The sequence below is a fragment of the Chanodichthys erythropterus genome, chromosome 23 (genome assembly GCF_024489055.1).
Source record: "Chanodichthys erythropterus isolate Z2021 chromosome 23, ASM2448905v1, whole genome shotgun sequence".
Lineage (NCBI taxonomy): Eukaryota > Metazoa > Chordata > Actinopteri > Cypriniformes > Xenocyprididae > Chanodichthys > Chanodichthys erythropterus.
The window spans coordinates 7,470,572-7,492,431 of record NC_090243.1 but is presented as its reverse complement, the minus strand read 5'-3'; the positions used below and the strand labels follow the sequence as shown (position 1 = coordinate 7,492,431).

Here is a 21,860-nt window from a genome sequence, read left to right as displayed (position 1 = left end):
CATTTTTAAAACTCACATAATCAAGTCTGCAAAACGCCATAAATATATAAAACATTAAAAAGATATTTACTCACTACAAATCTTATTAGACAGAATGGCAGTCACTATTCACTTCCATTTTTTAAAAATTTTTTTTACAGGATTTAATAAATAAATAACAATTAAAAAAGAATATCGACCAGGACTCCCTGATAGAATAGATATTGTATCTCAATGGGACCTTCCTGATTAAATAATAATAAAATAATAATGGTAACACTTTACACTGAGGTTCCCTTTGTAAATGGTTTATAAAGGTGTTTGTTAATGACTAATAAGTAATTTACAAATGCATTATAAATCACTGATAAGAAATTATAACTGCATGAATAATAAGGGCGACTTTAACGCAATACCTGCCAAATAATGAGCCACTCAAAACCAGATTCCCCATTTATTTCATGATGCAGCAACAATTGATTGTGGTTTTCTCCACAGAAAGTTACCAGAAGTTACTGTATTACCTGTGATACACTGCAAAAAGCTGATGATGCCTATCTACAGCAGTGTATAAACCTGATTGATTTGTTTATCAAGATGAAATTCAAACTTTATTTTGAAAATAAAACATAAGAGCACAACCATAGCTTAATGAGATATTAATAATGAAAAATTTAATTCCAGTATTAGTTACCTTTAATGTAAAGTGGACACTTGTGAACCATTTATTCATGAGTTACAATCAATAGTAACCTGTTAAAGTGAACCTTAATGTAAACTGAACACATGTGAACCATTTATTCATGAGTTACAAATTCTACATTTATATACGGAAGAGAATTAGGGCCAAGCAATAATAAAAAAAAAAAACATCTCGAGATTAAAGTCATTAAATTACGAGAAAAAATGCGTTAAATTTCAAGAAAAAAGTCGAGATAAAATGTTGAGAATAAAGTCATTAAATTATGAGAAAAAAGTCGTTAAATTATGAGAACAAATTCGTAATTTAACGAATTTGTTCTCGTAATTGAATGACTTTTTTCTCAATTTCTCAGTTTTTTCTCGAAATTTAACAACTTTAATCTCAAGGTTTTTATTATTGCTTGGCCCTAATCCTCTTCCGTACTCTTCCGTATAATAACATGTGAAAGTGAAACTTAATGTAAAGTTTTCATTTATTAATTAATAATACACCCAGAAGATAGTATATTTTTCTGATGAAATATATTATTTTTGATGCATTGTATCAGCAAACACAACTTTAAACAAAGATTTAAAAGATTAAACTTTTCTTTTACATCACTTTGGAAAATTACTGAGCAAAAAAAAAGTGGCGCAAAAGCATCTGCCATCTACCATCTGCCAGTGACATGCAGGCCGTCTTGGACCTTCACAACAAACTTCAAGGCAAAGTCTTGATTCATTGCTAGTTGTCCGGCACATAGTTCAGCGCCATGACTTCCCTACATTCCTGAAAGGACAGCTTTTCCCTAATTGTACAGGCGGTTAAGGGTTTTCTGGATAAGCAGACTACAACAGACTGCGCGATGGGCACATAGCTGGTCAGTCCCGTCCAGAATGCTGCACCAGAGCTAGGAACCAATATGACAACAAGGCCAATTCACCACAGATTTCATATTTTAAAATAATTATATCTGGGCAATAGTTTTGCTTTGTCATCTGAAAATGTGATACACTGTTTTTCATTATAAATTTAACTATTTCAGATTTCATTTAGGTTTTTTTTTTAAAAATATATATATAATTTTTTTTTTTTTTTTTTTTGCCATCCTAAGAAATCGGTACGAAAGTTATTCAGGCAAAAGCAGTGAGTGATTTTCTGTTTTTCATTCTCAGTAACAGAATAGACAACAGCATGCTACCTAACAGGGCTGCGTTTTCAAATAAAAAAAAAGGCATCATCTCTATGACCAATTTAGCTCAGTGCTTTTGAGAAATAATAATAATACAATATAATAATAATACAAATCAGTTTGAAAATGGGCGAAGTTACACTTTAAAGGATTAGTTCACCCAAAAATGAAAATTCTGTCATTTATTACTTACCCTCATGCCGTTCCACACCCTTAAGACCTTCATTAATCTTCAGAACACAAATTAAGATATTTTAGTTGAAATCCTGCATAGGGAGCAATGGACACTTCCTCTCTTAATATCCATAAAGGTACTAAAAACATATTTAAATCAGTTCATGTGAGTGCAGTGGTTCAATATTAATATTATAAAGCGATGAGAATATTTTTGGAGCGCCAAAAAAACTTAATGACTTATTTAGTGATGGCCGATTTCAAAACACTGCTGCATGAAGCATCGGAGCATAAATGAATCAGTGTGTCGAATCTTCTGTTCGGAGCGCCAAAGTCACGTGATTTCAGCCATTGGCAGTTTGATACGTGATCTGAATCATGATTCGACTTATTCGATTCATTTGTGCTCTGAATCTTCCTGAAGCAGTGTTTTGAAATCGGCCATCACTAAATAACACTTTAAGGGTATTATAAAGAACCTGAAATCAGTACAAACGATAATCAAAGCAGCACTCTTGACTACTGCTGTTGCTGTTTCCAGGGGAAAAGTGAAGGACGTGCTCAATAAAAATATAAATAAGTTGATCCGTGTTCCATGTGCCCTCCCCACTATTCAGAAAGATTTCTAGTAGGCTACTTTCCTGCTTAGACATCACTACCTGTGCTTTCTAGAATGATCACATGTACAGATTTGTACTCCTTACATGGTCAATGACATGACTTTTGTGACCAATTGTATTATTTCCTTTTAAAATAATTTGATAAATTCATGACATATATCACTTTATTCTATAAAACCTATTTATTTTTTCACGGGTTATTAATGTTTGTAACTCATAATTTAACGCTTCACATGTGTTCACTTTACATTAGGGTTCACTTTCACAGGTTATTAACATTTAACATGAATAAATGTTTCACAAATGTTCACGGGTAACTAATACTGGATTTAATTTTTTCATTATTAATATCTCATCAAGTTATGGTTGTGCTCCTATGTTTTATTTTCAAAATAAAGTTTGAATTTCATCTTGATAAACAAGAAATCAGTTTTATACATTGCTGTGGATAGGCATCATGAGTATCATGGGTAACTTCTGGTAAGCAACATATTAAGAAAAGTGGCAGTAATGAAATATTAATGAAAAAAACAAACAAATACAACACCCTTCAGTCTCACTGTAATAGTCCATTTTTGCTGCATCATTAAATAATTCAGGAATCTGGTTTTGAGTTAAATAAGTGTAAATAAATACATTTAGTAAGCATTTCTAACGGCTCACTATTTGGCAGGTAATGTGTTGGAATTGCCGTTTTTATTCATGCAGTTATAACTGCTTATCACTGATTAATAATGCATTTGTAAATGACTTATTACTCATTATCAAACACCTTTACAAAGGGAACCTTAATGTAAAGTGTTACCAATATAATCATAATATAATAATAATAAAAGAACCTTAATTTTGGGCTAAACTATCGATTTAATGTTGAAATGATTCAAATTATTCAGTAAATCACTGTCTTTCAGGTGCTGAGACCATGTAAACTGACTCAATCTTTGTTAATCAAATCACATGTTGTTTGGTTTAATCAGATATTCATAATGCTGACAAAGAACTGCCTAAATTAGTGATTCCATCTAATGTTTGAACCAGAACAAAAGGTCTCTGCAGTGCCTCATTTTCACTGAAAGCACAATGATTTATCAGGACAAAGATTATTGTAAAAAAAGATGGAGATGGTACAGTACCGGACATGGTTCTTGTGGCTCTTTTGTGTGCTGTGCAGGCTCCCTATCTATGGTCTGATCTGAATCGTGAAGCTGTGAATAACCGCAATTGACACTCAGTCACCAAGCATTGCATTATTAGAAGCTTATTTGGTGAAGATTCTACTCGTTTCAACACTAGTCCGGAGTCCAACAGAGAGCCGTGTCAAGTGAGTTTCCAGTACAAATGCATTATACATGGACCAGTCAGGTGTGGAAACTGTTTTGACAGAGCCTCGGACGCACAAGTTAACCTATGAAAAATCCATTTCCTTTTTCTCATTGGTGCATATGTGCATGAATGAATTTACAATCAAAAGTTTGATTGTACTGCATATATATGTGTCGCATGGGGAGAAAGACATAAAAAAAGAGGTCATGAATAATTTCCCAAACTTCTGACTTCTGATGTTCAAACATGTATATGGGTGAAACACATAGTAATTTACATTATGTGAGTAGAACAAGGCAAGCAAAAAAATCTCCTTAAATAAAATCCACTATCTCACCAAACCATTAATCCTCTGATTAATGATTCATGTTGAATACGTTCCTCTTTTTCTTTGGACATCCACGTTTATCATTCAGAAAGAATGTTAATGGATGGTTAATCACAATTTTGTTAAGAAAGCGTGAAGGGTCTAAGTAAACATTTAACTTTGAGGAGGAAAAAGTGAGGCATGACTATAGTAAGACTAACTTGAGTTTCTGAGAAAAACAATGAATATTATACAAGTGCTGCTCACAGTGAGGATTGTAACGGTGACTCTCACTATAGAGAATGTGAATCTGACGTCACGCCGCATTGAGTTCTGGGTAACTTCTTTGTTTATCCGACATACTGACAGGATCGTGCAGCCTTTCTGTTATTGAGTTTAGTGCAATAATTTGTTTTCTGCCATGATTGTGAAAAATGTTACCATTGTATGTCATTAATGCTGCATCGACAATGGCGATAGTAACTCAGATCATCATACTGAGAGACAATGAAAAACGTTTCTTTTCTAGTTTAAAATGTCCCCTTGCAGGGAGCCACTACTAAACTGTTCACAGGTTCCTTGGGTTTTGATTTTGGTTGTCATTTGTTGAAATAAATATAAAAATACAGTGCTTGTATCTGACTGTGCGCTGAATGTGACCCATAATCTCTGATTCTCCTCCTCTGTGATCGTGGAAAAGGGGAATATTTACAATGACAACAGTTGTAGGCCTACTCAATATGCTTATTTAAGCATCATTTAAACGTTTTCAACAAATAAATGAATCGACTTCTCTCAGCGTGTTGAACACACAGATTTATTTGGATATTCTACCATATCATGGCTGAAGCAGCAGCGAGTGTCCAACGTGCGATAAACACGGTAAACAGATCAACATTGTAAATGAAATTCTACAAAACTTCAGTGGGAAAAAAAATAAAATCATCATGCGATGCGATAAAGTAGCTTATATTCCCTACAAACAACACCATTAAAAATGTGAATGTTCTACTTAATGGCAGAAACAAAACAAAAGGTAAGCAAGTATCCGTATAGAGTACCTCAGGGATGACGTGTTTTTGTAGGCCAACCCGGAAGTTAGCGCCGTACGGGTTCCCTCGATCGAAAGCCATTTCAAACGTTTTTTATTTTTTTTTATTTTGATGATTAGAGCGTACAGCTCATGAAAGTCCAAAATCCAGTATCTCAAAATATTAGAATATTTCCTAAGATCAATCAAAAAATGGATTTTCAAAACAGAAAAGTTCAAGTTCTTTAAAGTATGTTCATTTGTACACTCAATACTTGGTCAGCAGCACATATTACAGCAAATGACTTGCTCCGAGCACAAATTACAGCATCAGTGAAGTGTGGCATGGAAGTGATCAGCCTGTGGCACTGCTGAGGCACTATTGAGCCTTCATATCATCTGTATATTGTTGGATCGACTGTTTCTCATCTTTCTCTTGAAAATATACCATAGATTCAGGGGTCAGGCATGTTGGCTGGCCAATAAAACACAGTAATATCATGGTCAGCAAACCACTTGGAAGTGGTTTTTGCACTGTGGGCAGGTACTAAAGTCCTGCTGGAAAAGGAAATCAGCATCTCCATAAAGCTTGTCAGCAGATGGAAGCATAAAGTGCTCCAAAATCTCCTGGAAGATGGCTGCATTGACTTTGCACTTGATAAAACACAATGGACCAACACCAGCAGATGTCACGGCCCCCCAAATCATTACTAACTTCAGAAACTTCACACTAGACTTCAAGCAGCTTGGATTCTGTGCCTCTCCAGTCTTCCTTCAGACTCTGGGACCATGATTTCAACATGAAATGCAAAATTTACTTTTATCTGAAAAGAGGACTTTCGACCACTGTTCACTGTCCAGTTCTTTTTCTCCTTAGCCCAGGTAAGATGCTTCTGATGTTGTTTCTGTTTCAGAAGTGGCTTGGTAGTCCTTTTCCTGAAGATGTCTGAGTGTGGTGACTCTTGATGCGCTGACTCCGGCTTCATTTCACTCATTGTGAAGCTCTCCCAAGTGTTTGAATCAGCTTTACTTGACAGTATTCTCAAGCTTGTGGTGATCCCTGTTGCTTGTGCACCTTTGCCTACCAAATTTCTTCCTTCCAGTCAACTTTGCATTTAATATGCTTTGATACATCACTTTGTAAACAGCCACCCCATTCAGTAATGACCATCTGTGACTTACTCTCTTTGTGGAGGCTGTCAATGATTGTCTCCTGGACCATTGCCAAGTCAGCAGTCTTCCCCATTAGTGTGGTTTCAAAGAACAAGAGATACCTGGAATTTATACTGTAGGGATGGTCATTTAATGAAACTCAAATGTAAATATTCTAATATTTTGAGATACTGGATTTTGGACTTTCATTAGCTGTACGCTCTAATCAACAAAAAAAAAAAAAAAAAAAACTTTTGAAATGTTTTACTTTACATGTAGGGAATCTAGAATAGATCTAGAATTTTTTTAAATAATTTACAATAAAAAATTAACTTTTTCACGATATTCTAATTATATGACCAGCACCTGTAAATAAAGTCGTCAGACAATAAAGGTTTTAAAAAAAATCACAAGCGTGTTATAACTGGTGTGTTTTATGTCATAGATCAAAATGTGAAAATATTTAGAGGCTTTGTTAACCACGGACCTTATTTCAGACAATTTAGCAAAAAAAAAAAAAAAACATTCAAAAGAACCAGAAGTCCTAAAATGCTAACTCACTTCTGGGTTTTGCCTACAAAAACGTCATCCCTGAGGTACTCCATTAATTTTAGTGCAAGTAATAGGGGGGCGATCCTGTCAAAATGGCGGCGCTGCCCTGGCATGCAACGCGGTATGACGTCAGTTCGCATTCTCTATAAAGTTTAAATAAGGACCGTTCACACCGACGATCACTAGAATGATAATGATAAAGATGGTTCTAAAAATCTTTATAAATCTAAAAGAAAAGCAGAGTCCACACCACAACTGTAACGATAATGGCACAGAGATATTGTTTGAATCACTTTGAGAATGATTGGTTTTCCAGCTGATGATTGACAAAAACATCTGCTGGTGTGAACACTAATATTGTTAACGTTATCTTTATAGTTATTGTTCTTGGTGTGAAATCAGCTTACTTCTATGAGAATAAATAATGTGAAGCTGACGTCACACTGTGCGGAGTTCTGATTAACTGTCTTATTTAGATGCCATATTAGAAGGATTGTGCTGCCTTTCTGCTAGTGAGTTTAGGGCAGCATTTTGATTTTCTATCACGATTATGAAAAATATCACAATTGTAGGTCATTCCTGCTGCATTGAGAATTACATCATCGTTTAGGGGAAAAAATAATCACATTGCTGAGTGTTTTTGAATGTTTTGTATCTTATTTAATTAACATTACCTTTGCGAGTATGACTCGGCTTGTGAATTAGCATAATTTGCACGCAACTGCAAAACTTTTCACAAGCTTCTACGGATTTTATTTTGTTTGTCATTTGTTGAATTAAATATAAAAAAATAGTGTGTTTCTGTCCACTGAATGTGTATACCTGTAACGAGAAGTCAGACTTGGTAGGATCCATGTTCAGATTTATTAAAACAATCGTAGTTGTACAGGCAGGGGTCAAACACCAGCAAACACAATATCCAAGACAGAGATGAATCATAAACAGGGACAGGCAATGGGTCAGGGCAGGCAAGGTAAAGTAATCCAGCTAACAAGAAGGTAATGAACAGGGCAGGCAGCAAACAAACATGATGAGAGTAAACAGTCCAAGGTCATACACAAGAATACAGATCACAGGGAAAACCGCTCAGCAGTGTCAGCCGGGGCAAAACAAGACTTCAAAATGGGTGAATGCGTGGGTGAGCTATAAATAGTCCGGATAATGGGAATCAGGTGTGTTAAGACCAGGTACGGGGTTATGGGAATTATTGTCCATAATGAAGTTAGCACTCGGGTGAGGGAGCCCTCTGGTGGCGATCGGAGGGAGCCACAGGGGCCACGTTCGTGACAATACCTCTGATTCTCCTCTGTGGCCATGGGAAAGTGAATATTTACAATGACAACAGTAAAACTTCAGTTACATTTAAACGTTTCCAACAAAGAAATGGATCGACTTCTGTCAGCCTGTCGAACACATTTTTATTTTCCAGGTGAAAAAAGTCCACTTACATAATGTACTCAAAGTGCTCTTTTTCACACACTAATTTTGTGCTTAATTTATTAAAAATTCTTCTTTAGTACTTCTTAAGAAAATCTTAAGAACATCTAAGTGTACCTAACTTGATACACCATGAATATGAACTAAAATGTGCTAATGAAGTACTAATGAAGTACATCCAGATTACATTCATACTACACACTTTCATACTATGTCACAAATTACTTATTAAAAATAAGTAACTACTCAGAATACAACCAATTTCAGAAATAGGTCATTGACTTGTTTGTTCAAACAATTCATTAAAAAACAGATTCATTCAGGAACAAACCAGTAATTGACTCATTCACTCAAGCGATTTGTTAAAAAAATTGATTAATTTAGGAATTAAACAAGGGAGAAATTAAATCATTCACTCAAGTGATTCATTCAGAAACAATAATAAATTTAGGAGCTTACCACCACTGTCAACAAAGTCAAAGCAAGACAGTGGTGGTAAGCTCCTAAATTTATTATTGTTTTTGAATGAATCACTTGAGTGAATGAATTAACTTTGCTTTAACTTTGGTTTTTGTTGGCAGAGCAAAAAGAGACAAATACTTGCAAAGTTGTATCTAAAATGTACGTTATTCAATATTAAACACAATAGAAAAGACTACCGCAACTTCAGTTTCATGCTATTTTTTTTTCTGAAGCAGTATCACAATCGCAATTGTGATCTTAAACTTTTCCGGAAGTAAAAGAGATGTTAGTTGCTCTATGACTATGCCCACAAACCAGACCTGTGAGCACAGCAGAAGCAGAACACTGGGACTGATCCTTTCATGCTTGTTTAACACAGAAATGAAATGGATCAGTGCAGTAGAGAGTGATCTGGGTCAAACCAAACCTCTGCTCTAATCTGTTGGATGGAAGATGGTTGTATACAGCCAAGCTTTCAGTGCACTATTGCCAGGGAAGAGACAGCAGCACTGAATGTGTAATGCCTGTTCTAGACTTGTTTTTCTTGTCCAGCATTATACTCTGTGACCTACACCATTGTCTTTAATGCTGCCTTTTAAGGCAGGAACACACCAAGCCGACGGTCAGCCGACTAAGTTTTCTCAGTGTGTTCCGCACCGTCGGCTGAAGTTGGTCCTCGACGGCATTTTTCGGCCGATTCGAAATGTTGAATCGGCGTCGGAGCTCGTCGGTCCGTCTGGCCATCTTATCATTCTGATTGGCTGTTCAGATACTGCCACCTGCTGGTTCAGAAAGGCATTTCATCTCACGCAGGTGCAGAACTGACGTGCTACTTGGCCGTCGGCTGTTTAGCGTCGGTTTGGTGTGTCAGGCCAACTTTGGACACAGACGCTGCCGACGGGAGCCAACCCCGCAGTCTGCTTTCGACGCCACTAGTTCGTCGGCGTCGGCTTGGTGTGTTCTGGCCTTTAGAGCAGCAATACTGATCAAAGGGTTAGTTCACCCACCTCACCGTTCCACGCCCGTAAGACCATCTAGTGGTTCAACCTTAATGTTATGAAGCAACGAGAATACTTTTTGTGCGCCAAAAAATAAAATAACGACTTTATTCAACAATATCAGTGATGGGCGATTTCAAAACACTGCTTCATGAAGCTTTGAATCTTTTGTTTCGAATCAGTGCTTCAGAGCACGTATCAAACTGTCAAAGTCACGTGATTTCAGTAAACGATGCTTCATTACGTCATAAGTGTTTTGAAACATTTCGAAATTTCAATGGTTCATGTGACTTCAATGCTCCGAACCACTGATTCGAAACAAAAGATTCATAAAGCTTTGAAGCTTCATGAAGCAGTGTTTTGAAATCACCCATCACTAGATATTGTTGAATAAAGTCGTTATTTTGGGTTTTTTTTGGTGCAAAAAAATGTTCTTGTCGCTTCATAACATTAAGGTTAAACCACTGTAGTCACATGAACGGTTTTAAATACATCTTTAGTAGCTTTCTGGGCATTGATAGTGTCTTGCTGGCAATGCAAACCTCACTGAGCTCTTTACACACAACACAGCAAAATCTCCAGAGTTAAATCAACACTGCTCAGAGTACATATGGTCCCTCTCTAAATAGTGTTAAAATAGGACTAAAGCAGAGTTAAAGTTAATGAGATAATTAAGCAATTAATTAATTAATGATTGAGCATTAGTGATGAACACCTGCTGTTAACAAGCAGAATCACTGAAGAAAAGAGAAACACAAGAACTACAACTGACTTCAGCCACAGCCTTATTAATTGCTTAATTATCTCATTAACTTTAACTCTGCTTCAGTGTTACTTTAACACCATTTAGAGAGGGACCAAATGTACTCTGAGCAGAGTTGATTTAACTCTGGGGATTTTACTGTGAAGACTCATTACAGCAGTTTTTTTACAACCAGAATTTACAGCAGTGAGGATATAAGACTAACATGAGAATGCAGGCATTTCTCTCAATCAAAATAGCAATACTAGATGAACCCAAGGCACATCTGACCTTTTTGTCTTTGATCTTTACAATTTTAATGATTTTTGAAAAGTAAACTAAACCTATTTAATCCATGTATGTAACTGCATACTGATGACAATCATCTGGTCCCATAAAATGTACACAGCTCCCTCAGCCTATAAGACACTATAGTTTTATACTGCCACCCAATGTTCTGATACATATATTACAACTTTACAAACACCATCTGACATGAATGTTTAAAGTTGCATGAATTACAAGATTAATGGCCACTTAAAGATGATTAAACAATTCTAAACAATACAATTAAAATTTTATGGTCATAAGAAGCTCTAAAACATATACCACCAGTTTCACAGACAAGGCTTAAAGGAACACTCCACTTTTTTTGAAAATAGGCTCATTTTCCAGCTCCCCTAGAGTTAAACAGTTGAGTTTTACCGTTTTCGAATCCATTCAGCCGATCTCCGGTTCTGGCGGTACCACTTTTAGCATAGCTTAGCATAGTTCATTGAATCTGATTAGACTGTTAGCATCGCGCTTAAAAATGACCAAAGAGTTTTGATATTTTTCCTATTTAAAACTTGACTCTTCTATAGTTAGATCGTGTACTAAGACCGACGGAAAATAAAAAGTTGTGATTTTCTAGGCTGATATGGCTAGGAACTATACTCTCATTCAGGCGTAATAATCAAGGAACTTTGCTGCCGTTCCATGGCTGCAGCAGTGCAATGATATTACGCAGCGCCCGTGAGCCCCTGCTTGCACAGGGAACGTGCCTTACAACCATGGAGACGTTTGTGAGAGACGCTGCGTAATATCATTGCACTGCTGCAGCCATGGTACGGCAGCAAAGTTCCTTGATTATTACGCCTGAATGAGAGTATAGTTCCTAGCCATATCAGCCTAGAAAATCACAACTTTTTATTTTCTGTCGGTCTTAGTACACGATTTAACTACAGAAGAGTCAAGTTTTAAATAGGAAAAATGTCAAAACTCTTTAGTCATTTTTAAGCGCGATGCTAACGGTCTAATCAGATTCAATGAACTATGCTAAGCTATGCTAAAAGTGGTACCGCCAGAACCGGAGATCGGCTGAATGGATTCGAAAACGGTAAAACTCAGCTGTTTAACTCTAGGGGAGCTGGAAAATGAGCCTATTTTCAAAAAAAGTGGAGTGTTCCTTTAAGCTAGTCCTTGACTAAAATGGATGTGTGAGCGGTTTTAACTGAAAGCAACTGATGTTTTTTCTAGTGTGTACGTTCATAAAAACTACTTAAATACCCTAATTGAACTAAGGCCTAATCCTGGTTTAGGCTAAGCCCTGTCTGTGAAATCGGGCCATAGTCTTATTTGGTGAACTGCTTGAGAAAATAGATCAAAAGATTGGTTCTTCCGAATGCAAATGCAGTTATATTAATGCACTAAAGCCATTACCTCAATTGCTATGAAACCATATAAAACATGCACAAAGTCTATAAGAACTCTGTTATTTATGATGAAAAGAAACAGCACTTACATTTGAATTAGAAAGTAGATGAAATTGCTAGAAAACTACAGTACAGGACTTGAATTACAAGCTCTGAGGCATTTTTGAACATCAGCTGAATCATTCATCTGCTGCAACCTTTGTTTTACAGAGATACTTCAACTATTAGTTACTAAAGCACAATATATTTTATGTTTTAATGAGACTTTCTATTGAGTTGTTGCACTCATTGCAGTGGCAGCATGACGGTTTCTGAAACCTGTCAGGATATTTAGGCAAATTATCAAAACTATTTTTTGTTTTGAGTCAGTTATACAGTAGGTTGTCTATTAGAAAAATAATATAAACATATACAGTACTTCAAACAATAAAAATGCTCAAGCAAAACTTTTAACCCAACAGCCAAATAACACAAACACACAATGCTTATAATATATTCAGTTGCTGATTTATATTAAATGTCTGAATCTGTTTTAGCAACAAACAAGTTGCAACATGGGAATAGTGCACACAAATCTGCTCACATTTTAGAGGACTCGTAGTTGCTGGAGGTTCTTGTTGGTAGAGGTTAAAAGAGCAGTTTTCCAGTGAAACACTATCTAAAAGTCTATCTAAAAGTGTTTGCAGGGTATAATAAGGCAAAATTGCCACAGTCCCTGATTAAAAGAAGTTTTAAATGTATGCATCATCTGAATCAAATGTATGTTGCTGTAAGACAATATTTGTCTTAAGCTAAGTGTAAATAAGTGTTACAAGTAATAACCTCCAGCAACAATTACAGTTCACTGACCAAGAGGCTTTTAAAAAAAACATGGGACACAAATGCATAAGATCAAATTCATCTAAACACAGGTTCTCTCATTTGTGCAACTAAACAATTAATTCCATCTACAACATGAAAAACTATTATTATAAAAATACATATCTCATAGATTCAACAAACACAGTACTTCATGTATTATATGAGTGAGTAAATATGTATCCATTAAAAAGGCTGAGAGCTGTGATCTCAGTAACCCTCAATCAAATGCTCTTTTAAAATGTATAATTAAGAATCCATGATTACAAATCGGAACATGTCGATTAACTTTGTCATGCTACCCTGAAAAGAACACCTAAAAATCAGTCTATAGAAACAGAGCCCTTACATCACTATTATTACAATTAGTATTAGATTTTAGACTTTAAAATGATCATACAGACATTCTCACTCCTCTGTTTTGATAGCTGTAATTATATAAGGCATTGACACATGAACATACTGTAGCGTACCACAGCACTAAATGTTACCCTAGACAAAAACTTTACATGCAAGCTGCTGCTACTACAAAGCAAAATGACATTTAGAAGCGCAGCTTGCTTGTAAAACTCAGGAATTTGATTATCATTCAGATGAATGTGGATTGCTTGAGGAATAATAGAAAGTGCATGACATTTGCAATAAACAGAAATGTAGTGTGCAACTGCAAACTTAATATTCTGCGTCAGTGTAAGATGATATGACATTCTTATTATTTCAAACATATTGAACTGATAAAAGATGAAAATAAACTCAATATTAAGTTTATTTAGGATAAACATGATCAAATTATAATACTGCCTGCTGCAAAATAAACAAAGTTATAGTGGTTTTTGTCTATTTCATGAAGAATAATAGTGCAAATAAAGTAATTACATACAGTATTAATATGTAAACTAGGCTCTTCAAATCAACAATAAAATGTATGTATACTGACAAAAAAAAATTCTGTTATATCTGTTTTTTGTTAAGAAAATAGATGTGGAGTTGCAAGTTCCTGCAATTTTTTAAGCACCTGTTATTCCTCTACATCTTGCCAACTTGATAAATGAATGCTGTATTATGATATTTTGTTGAAATGATTTTAGATTTATAGTCTTTGGAATGAGCATTATAGAAAGGCTACACAAAATTATTTTGTGTGGAAAAAATGGCATAAGACTAACTGAACACCATTAATGTGCTTTTACTACAAATAAAAGTACTAGTATAAAAATTAAGGTGAATTGTGGAGTAGCCATAACTAACCGACACTGTCCAAAATAAAAAAAAACAAAATATCATGTTTAAGCTTAAAAAGATTAAAATAGCTAATGACTAAATTTCCTTCACTGGAAAAAGTAATACTACTTAGTAGTATTACTATGGAAGAGGATTAGGGCCAAGCAATAATAAAAAATGAAACCATCTCGAGATTAAAGTTGTTAAATTTCGAGAAAAAAAGTCGAAATAAAATGTTGAGAATAAACTAATTAAATTACGATAAACAATTCGTTAAATTTCGAGAAGTCGAGATAAAATGTTAAATAAAGTCATTAAATTACGAGAAAAAAGTCGTTAAATTACAAGAATAAACTCATTAAACTGAGAAAAATGTCATTAAATTTTGATAAAATGTTGAGAATAAAGTCATTAAATTACGAGAAAAAACTCGTTAAATTTCGAGAAAAAAGTCGAGATAAAATGTTGACAAACATTTATTCTCAACATTTTATCGACTTTTTTCTCGAAATTTAACAATTTTTTTCTCGTAATTTAACGTGTTTATTCTCATAATTTAACGACTTTTTTCTCGTAATTTTTTCTCATAATTTAATGACTTTATTCTCAACATTTTATCTCGACTTTTTTCTTGAAATTTAAAGAGTTTTTTGTCGTAATTTAACGAGTTTATTCTCATAATTTAACGACTTTTTTCTCGTAATTTAATGACTTTATTCTCAACATTTTATCTCGACTTTTTTCTCGAAATTGCTTGGCCCTAATCCTCTTCCGTATATTACTCAGTAGTAATACTACTCAATAAAATTTTGGCAACAGATTACAAGCAATATTATTAATTAAATTCAGAATATTAGAAATTAGAGTTAGAATTAATCAAATTAGTTCCTTAAAAGTCAACCATTTAAAATGTGTAAAGGTAGCAAATAACATTACAAAAAAAAACACAAATTGACATAGAAAGCAGAGTCAAACTGCCCAACTCAATGAAACACTGATCACCACAATGGTGACCAAACATCATCAGGTGTCTTCAATGTTGATAATAAAAAAGAGAGTTCTTAGTTCATCTTTGACGTCTGTCTGTTGTTATTATATTTTACTTAAATTTTCGTAAATTACTTAAATTCTCGTTTTTAATGTTTGACATTTAATGAATTAATTTGAATAATTCTAACTCAATTTTATTTCTTGAATTTAATTATTAATATTGCTTGTTATCTGTTGTCAATTTTTTTTGGGTAGATATAACGTATGACATTTTACAGTGTTAACGTAAAATGCCTGATATTGAAACAAGACCACCGAAGTCACTACCATGCCCACTTTCAATCAATTACATGCAATATATGTGAATTTATAGATCTATAACAATAACAAAAACTGACAAAAAATGAACCCTTCCAAAAAAAAATATTAAGTTTAAATTAGCTTAAACAATGGTAAGTATTCTTATTTTGCAGCAAATAAATAAAATTAACTTAACAGAATCAGCAAAATGCTTACTTCATGTCTGTTCATCAATTCCTCCATATTACATTCACAAAATGTCATTAACAACTTGATTTTTGATGTGCATCAATGTATTCGAAGACCCCTGTAAAAAAAGTCATTGCACTCACTATCCATGTAATACAAAATAAACATCATAACATTAGATCAAAGCAAGAGCTAAAGCCAAAATCAATGTCAGTTTACGTCAGCCACCAGTTCACGAGTAAAAAGTCTCGTCCCCTCTGCTGGTATCTCACCCTACTGCTGAAGTCCTCATACTCCACAGTCCATGTTCTTGTCTAGCAGTTTGCGGTGGAGGGTTAGCAGTGTGGAGAGGCAGGCCACAGACATGTGGAAGACCAGCTGCCAGATGTTCCTCAGGCCAAAGAGAAAAGCATTGCATAAGATGATGAGAGTCAAGAGAGTGAAGGCTTTCAATTTCTTCTGGCAGGTGTGGAACAAGTACAGATGACACTGTGTTGGGAAGGAGACAAAAATTTGAGTTTTGAGGCAGCTTCATCAGACTTGTGCATTTGCAGGTGTTATAAAATGCCACATGCAGAGTAGAAATACAATTTACCTGGCAAACACAGCAGAGAAATGCCAAAAGAAATGCCACCACATTCCACAAACCATCATAATCATCCTGTAAAAAATTGTCATATAATAAATAAAAAAAATTATAATCTGAAATGAATTAATTAATGAATTAATGAATTGCATATTGGCATAATCAGGGGTTATTATGGGGATTTTGCAGCAGTGTTATTTTATATTAAATATTTTGAATTAGCTTTTTTTTTTTTTCTCGTGTGATGTTTTCATTTTCATTTTAGTTTAAGTTTTAGTACTTTGTTGTTTGCTTTTGTCTTTTTTAATACTTTTTTAAAAATATCAATTTTTATTTTAGTACTTCAACTTATTTTATATTATTTATATTATTAAAATAGTTTATTTTATTTCAGCTTTATTTCCCTTAATGAAAACAACTTTTAAAAGAAGTGGTGTGATTTTAGAAAAATATACAAATATCAATAATGACTTTATGGTATGTCCGCCTATACGGCTTTTAATAAACCAAGGAAAATTTCTACTGCATAAGATTATTCAATAACATTCAGAATATCAGCTGATTTTTTTTAATCAGTATTGGACAATAATGGATATTTAATTGCATGCTGTTCATGCATGCATTCATTTTATATTTAGATTTGGGCCATCGAACAGTCACTTAAAGGGTTAGTTCACCCAAAAATGAAAATTATGTAATTAATTACTCACCCTCATGTCGTTCTACACCCGTAAGGCCTTCGTTCATCTTCGGAACACAAATTAAGATATTTTTTGATGAAATCCGAGGGCTCAGTGAGGCCTCTATTGACATAATTTACACTTTCAATGCCCAGAAAGGTACTAAAGACATATTTAAAACAGTTCATGTGAGTTCAGTGGTTCTACCTTAATATTATAAAGCGACAAGAATACTTTTTGTGCACCAAAAAAAACAACCCCCTGATTCGAAACATAAGATACATAAAGCTTCATGAAGCAGTGTTTTGAAATCACTAGATATTGTTCAAAAGTCGTTATTTTGTTTTTTATTCTCGTCGCTTTATAATATTAAGATAGAACCACTGTACTCACATGAACTGTTTTAAATGCGTCTTTAGTAGCTTTCTGGGCATCTTAAAGTGTAAATGAACTTGCTGGAAATGCAGGCCTCACTGAGCCATCGGACTTCATCAAAAAATATCTTAATTTGTGTTCCGAAGATGAATGAAGGTCTTATGGGTGTGGAACGACATGAGGGTGAGTAATAAATTACATTATTTTCATTTTTGGGTGAACTAACCCTTTAAAGTTAATTTTTAAAAACACTAATAATTTAATAACACCTGCATACAACAACACTTGAACCACAGTGTTACCTGGAAGGTGTATTCAATAAGATGAACACCACGTATAAGATTGAGGGCAGCACACATGATGTTAAGAACCAGTGAGAGGATCCCTGGGGCTGTTATTGGTTCCAATCTCTGACTTTGACCTTTAAAATCAACAGAGAGCAATAATCATTTCATAAAAGATGCAGCCATTATGAAATAACTGTAATCATCACTACAGCAAACCTGATGCAGCTGCTTGTTCTACGTGCCCATTTGCTGCTCCATTGGTGAGCGCCACGTCCTCCATGGTGAGAACCTGAGGGGGGCTGATCCTGAGGTCTTCCTGCACCTCGGCCAGGGTCACCTCCAGAGATGGACCCCCTTTCTGGTTATAATGCTGCTGAAGTTTTTGAATGGCACTATCTGAAAAAAAAACATCAGACAAACAAGATCAGCTTAATAGTGCAATCTTAATTTCTAAGCTCTGGTAAATACACTATTAGTTAATCAAATCCAGTGCATTTAAATACAATCAAATGCATTTTTCTGTCACCCTACCAAACTCCAGAAATGGGTACGGCCGGCTTGCCAGGGTCACTGCAGAGTTGTCAAAGCATGCTGTGAATTCCCAGCGCAAGTCTTCCAAGAAGCAGAAGGCCTTGGCAGCAGGGAGACTGCATGCACATACGGTCATGTAGGACACGCCCTCGGATGAGAGGAAGCTACAACACACAGAGAGACCACTTAGTTAACAAATTCTTTCACAGAGCGACCACCAAAGTCCTTGGCTTATCCCGGACTCTGGGAATGAAGGTAAACAAGGCCAGGTTCGTTCTGATATGGCAACACTTAGAGGTGTAACAATGTCACTCATGTCACGATTCGGTTTGTTACACAATACTGATCTCACAATACAATACAATACAAAAAGAAAAAAAAAATGTCACCATGTAATCAAAACTGTCAGTTCATATGTTTTAATGGAATATTGCAGAATTTGTTATAAATTATTTATTTGTGCACATCATAATTCATAATCTTTAATCAAAATAACTTCCCCTCCCTTGTGCAGAGACATCTCATCTCTTCTTTTTTTTGATGATGTGTTTACTGGGGCAAGGGCAGGACAACCTGTCACTCACATGAGATCACAGCAATAGCAAACCACAACCATCCAATCAATTCCTTATGGACAAAATCAAGTACTGCCCTACATTTCTTCTCGTTTGAGAAGCCATTTCACTCAGATATATGTCAGAATATGGAAGAAAAGACTATTGCAACTTCCGTTTCATGCCTACTTTAAATGATTACTTGTAAGACATATAATAAACTGCTAAATTTTGTATACATCAGGAATGGAATTGAATAGGCTTATACTTGTTCCTTCTCCCATGTTAGAATTAAATATTTAATTTATCTTGGCATAGTTAAATAACAAGAGTTCAGTGCATGGAAATGACATACAGTGAGTCTCAAACTCCATTGTTTCCTCCTTCTTATATAAATCTCATTTGTTTAAAAGACCTCCGAAGAACAGGCGAATCTCAACATAACACCGACTGTTACGTAACAGTCGGGGTGTACGCCCCAATATTTGCATATGCCAGCCCATGATCAAGCATTAGACAAGGGCAAAACGTCTGGATGTGCACAGCTGAATCATCAGACTAGGTAAGCAAGCAAGAACAACAGCGAAAAATGGCAGATGGAGCAATAATAACTGACATGATCCATGATAACATGATATTTTTAGTGATGTTTGTAAATTGTCTTTCTAAAAGTTTTGTTAGCTTGTTGCTAATGTACTATTAAATGTGGTTAAAGTTACCATCGTTTCTTACTGTATTCACGGAGACAAGACTGTCGTTATTTTCATTTTTTAAACACTTGCAGTCTGTATAATTCATAAACAACTTCATTCTTTATAAATCTCTCCAACAGTGTAGCATTAGCTGTTAGCCGGAGCACAGTCTCAAATTCATTCAGAATCAATGTAAACAATATAACAGTATACAATATTCACATAATCCGACGCATGCATGACAAACACTTTGTAAAGATCCATTTTGACGGTTATATTAGCTGTGTGAACTTTGTTTATGCTTGTGAACTTTGTTAAGGCAAGTGCGAGCTCCGTGGGTGGGGAGCGTCAGCATTTAAAGGGGCTGCAGCCTAAATCGGCTCATATTTAATGATGCCCCAAAATAGGCAGTTAAAAAAATTAATTAAAAAAATCTATGGGGTATTTTGAGCTGAAACTTCACAGACACATTCAGGGGACACCTTAGACTTATATTACATCTTTTAAAAAGACGTTCTACGGCACCTTTAACAGGGCAATGGTGACACCAGAATAGAAATATTCATGATTCTGCTTAGCTAAAAATACAAAATTATGACACATATGCTTGCACTCTGTCTCTGACTACATACATTTTAAAAGTATTTTAAAGTAATTTAAACTAATAATTTATAAAAATCAATGCACAATGCTTGTAGTACAGATCCATTTGGAGTTACTCAAGGGCACAATTTCTGAATCGCACATTTTGGGTTTGAACCTGAAGCCTTTTGGTTTCCAGACCATATTTTTAACCACTGAGTTGTCCACAATATTGCACTTACTGAATGTTGAGTTCATGGCCCTTGACTGTCCCTCTCTCTGGTAATAAACTTAGGGATTTTGAGATCACTTTCAGCTGTTGCTTTCTCTCCTGAAGTTCCTTGTCATGCAGGAAATCAGTGGAGGCGGAGAGAGGGAGTCCATCCCTGACCCGGACCACAAAGGCAAACAGGATCAGTGGCATACTCCTCGGAGGTCACTATGAGAACACATCCTGAACACAAAGCAGAGAGAAGATAAAGATCATTATTACAAAGTAACAACTACAGCACCATGTCTGATGAGAAGGACCTTTCAAATGTATAGGATGTAAAAAATGCAGTAAAAAATGTAGACACATCTACTCATGCTTTATTATTCATATTTTCACTTTATTATCGCTTACTTTGTAGCACTTTACAATAAGGTTCCATTTGTTAACTACATTAGATAACATGAACTAACACTGAAAAATACTTCTTAAAGAATTGTATGTTAATTTTAATATTCACTAATACATTATTAAAATCAAATTGTATCTGTAAATATTATTTCATGGACCTGGGCTAACACGAACTAACAATGAACAGTGACTGTCCCTCTCTCTGGTAATAAACTTAGGGATTTTGATAATTAATAAAAATGCTACTTTCAGAATAAATTCATACATAGGCACAATTTTTATGTTACATCCACTAATTTCAAGCATCTAAGCATGAGTCTTTGGAACATTTATAAGATCATGTGAAATAAATATTTAGTGAAGTTTGTCCAAACTTTTTATGGGAGTGCATGTCTATGCAGTCTTACATTAATATGCACGCATATTATAACAAGATATTACATTACAGTTTAACATGGTTAATATGAAATTAATTTTAAACAGAGATTTACTAGTGAAAAAGATCCCTAGATAGTGAAAGACTGAAAAAGATAGTGAAGACTAGTGAAAAAGATTCCTAGAAAGCGTAACCATTGTTTCCAATTTAACTGGACCACAAAGCTTGGATATAAATGTTCATGGTGAATCATTAAATGTGGAAATCTGGATTTTAATTTGCCTGTTATTTCAGTAGTTCAAATACAGTCATTCTGCAATGCACTGCTAGCAGGTGCAGATGCGCTTTATCACTCCTTACCTTACAACAGCTCAATGCATTCACACTGATTATGTCAAACAGTGAATTTAAAATGCGCAGGTGTATAAAAACTGTGTTTCAAAAATGTCTCAAAATAATTATTATAGTTATTTATGACTTAATGATATAAATACGCGTCCAGGGGCTTTTTGTTTGTCTCTCTGAATTATGGGAAACATGAGCGTCACCAGCTACCGTTATTTCAAAATAAAAGTCCTTACATTCGTTCATAGCTGAAAATCAATTTCAAAATATCATAAGATGGTTTATTGTGTTCCATTTACAGCGAAAAAAAATAATAAAAATTATAAAA

The 21,860-nt window shown here is 34.8% G+C and overlaps 1 protein-coding gene across 1 annotated transcript; it reads right to left on the bottom strand.

Annotated features, from left to right (window-relative positions):
• Positions 1 to 15,050: 15,050 nt before the first annotated feature.
• On the bottom strand, positions 15,051 to 21,699 carry sec22c (SEC22 homolog C, vesicle trafficking protein). The gene is made up of 7 exons (XM_067378291.1): positions 21,548 to 21,699; positions 20,432 to 20,643; positions 18,362 to 18,525; positions 18,047 to 18,226; positions 17,846 to 17,964; positions 16,498 to 16,563; positions 15,051 to 16,391 (listed from the first exon to the last, which is right to left on the bottom strand). The coding sequence occupies exons 2-7, from the start codon at positions 20,611 to 20,613 to the stop codon at positions 16,191 to 16,193; spliced, it is 912 nt and encodes a 303-aa protein (XP_067234392.1). The 5' UTR covers positions 20,614 to 20,643; positions 21,548 to 21,699; the 3' UTR covers positions 15,051 to 16,190.
• Between the last annotated feature and the right edge of the window lie 161 nt (positions 21,700 to 21,860).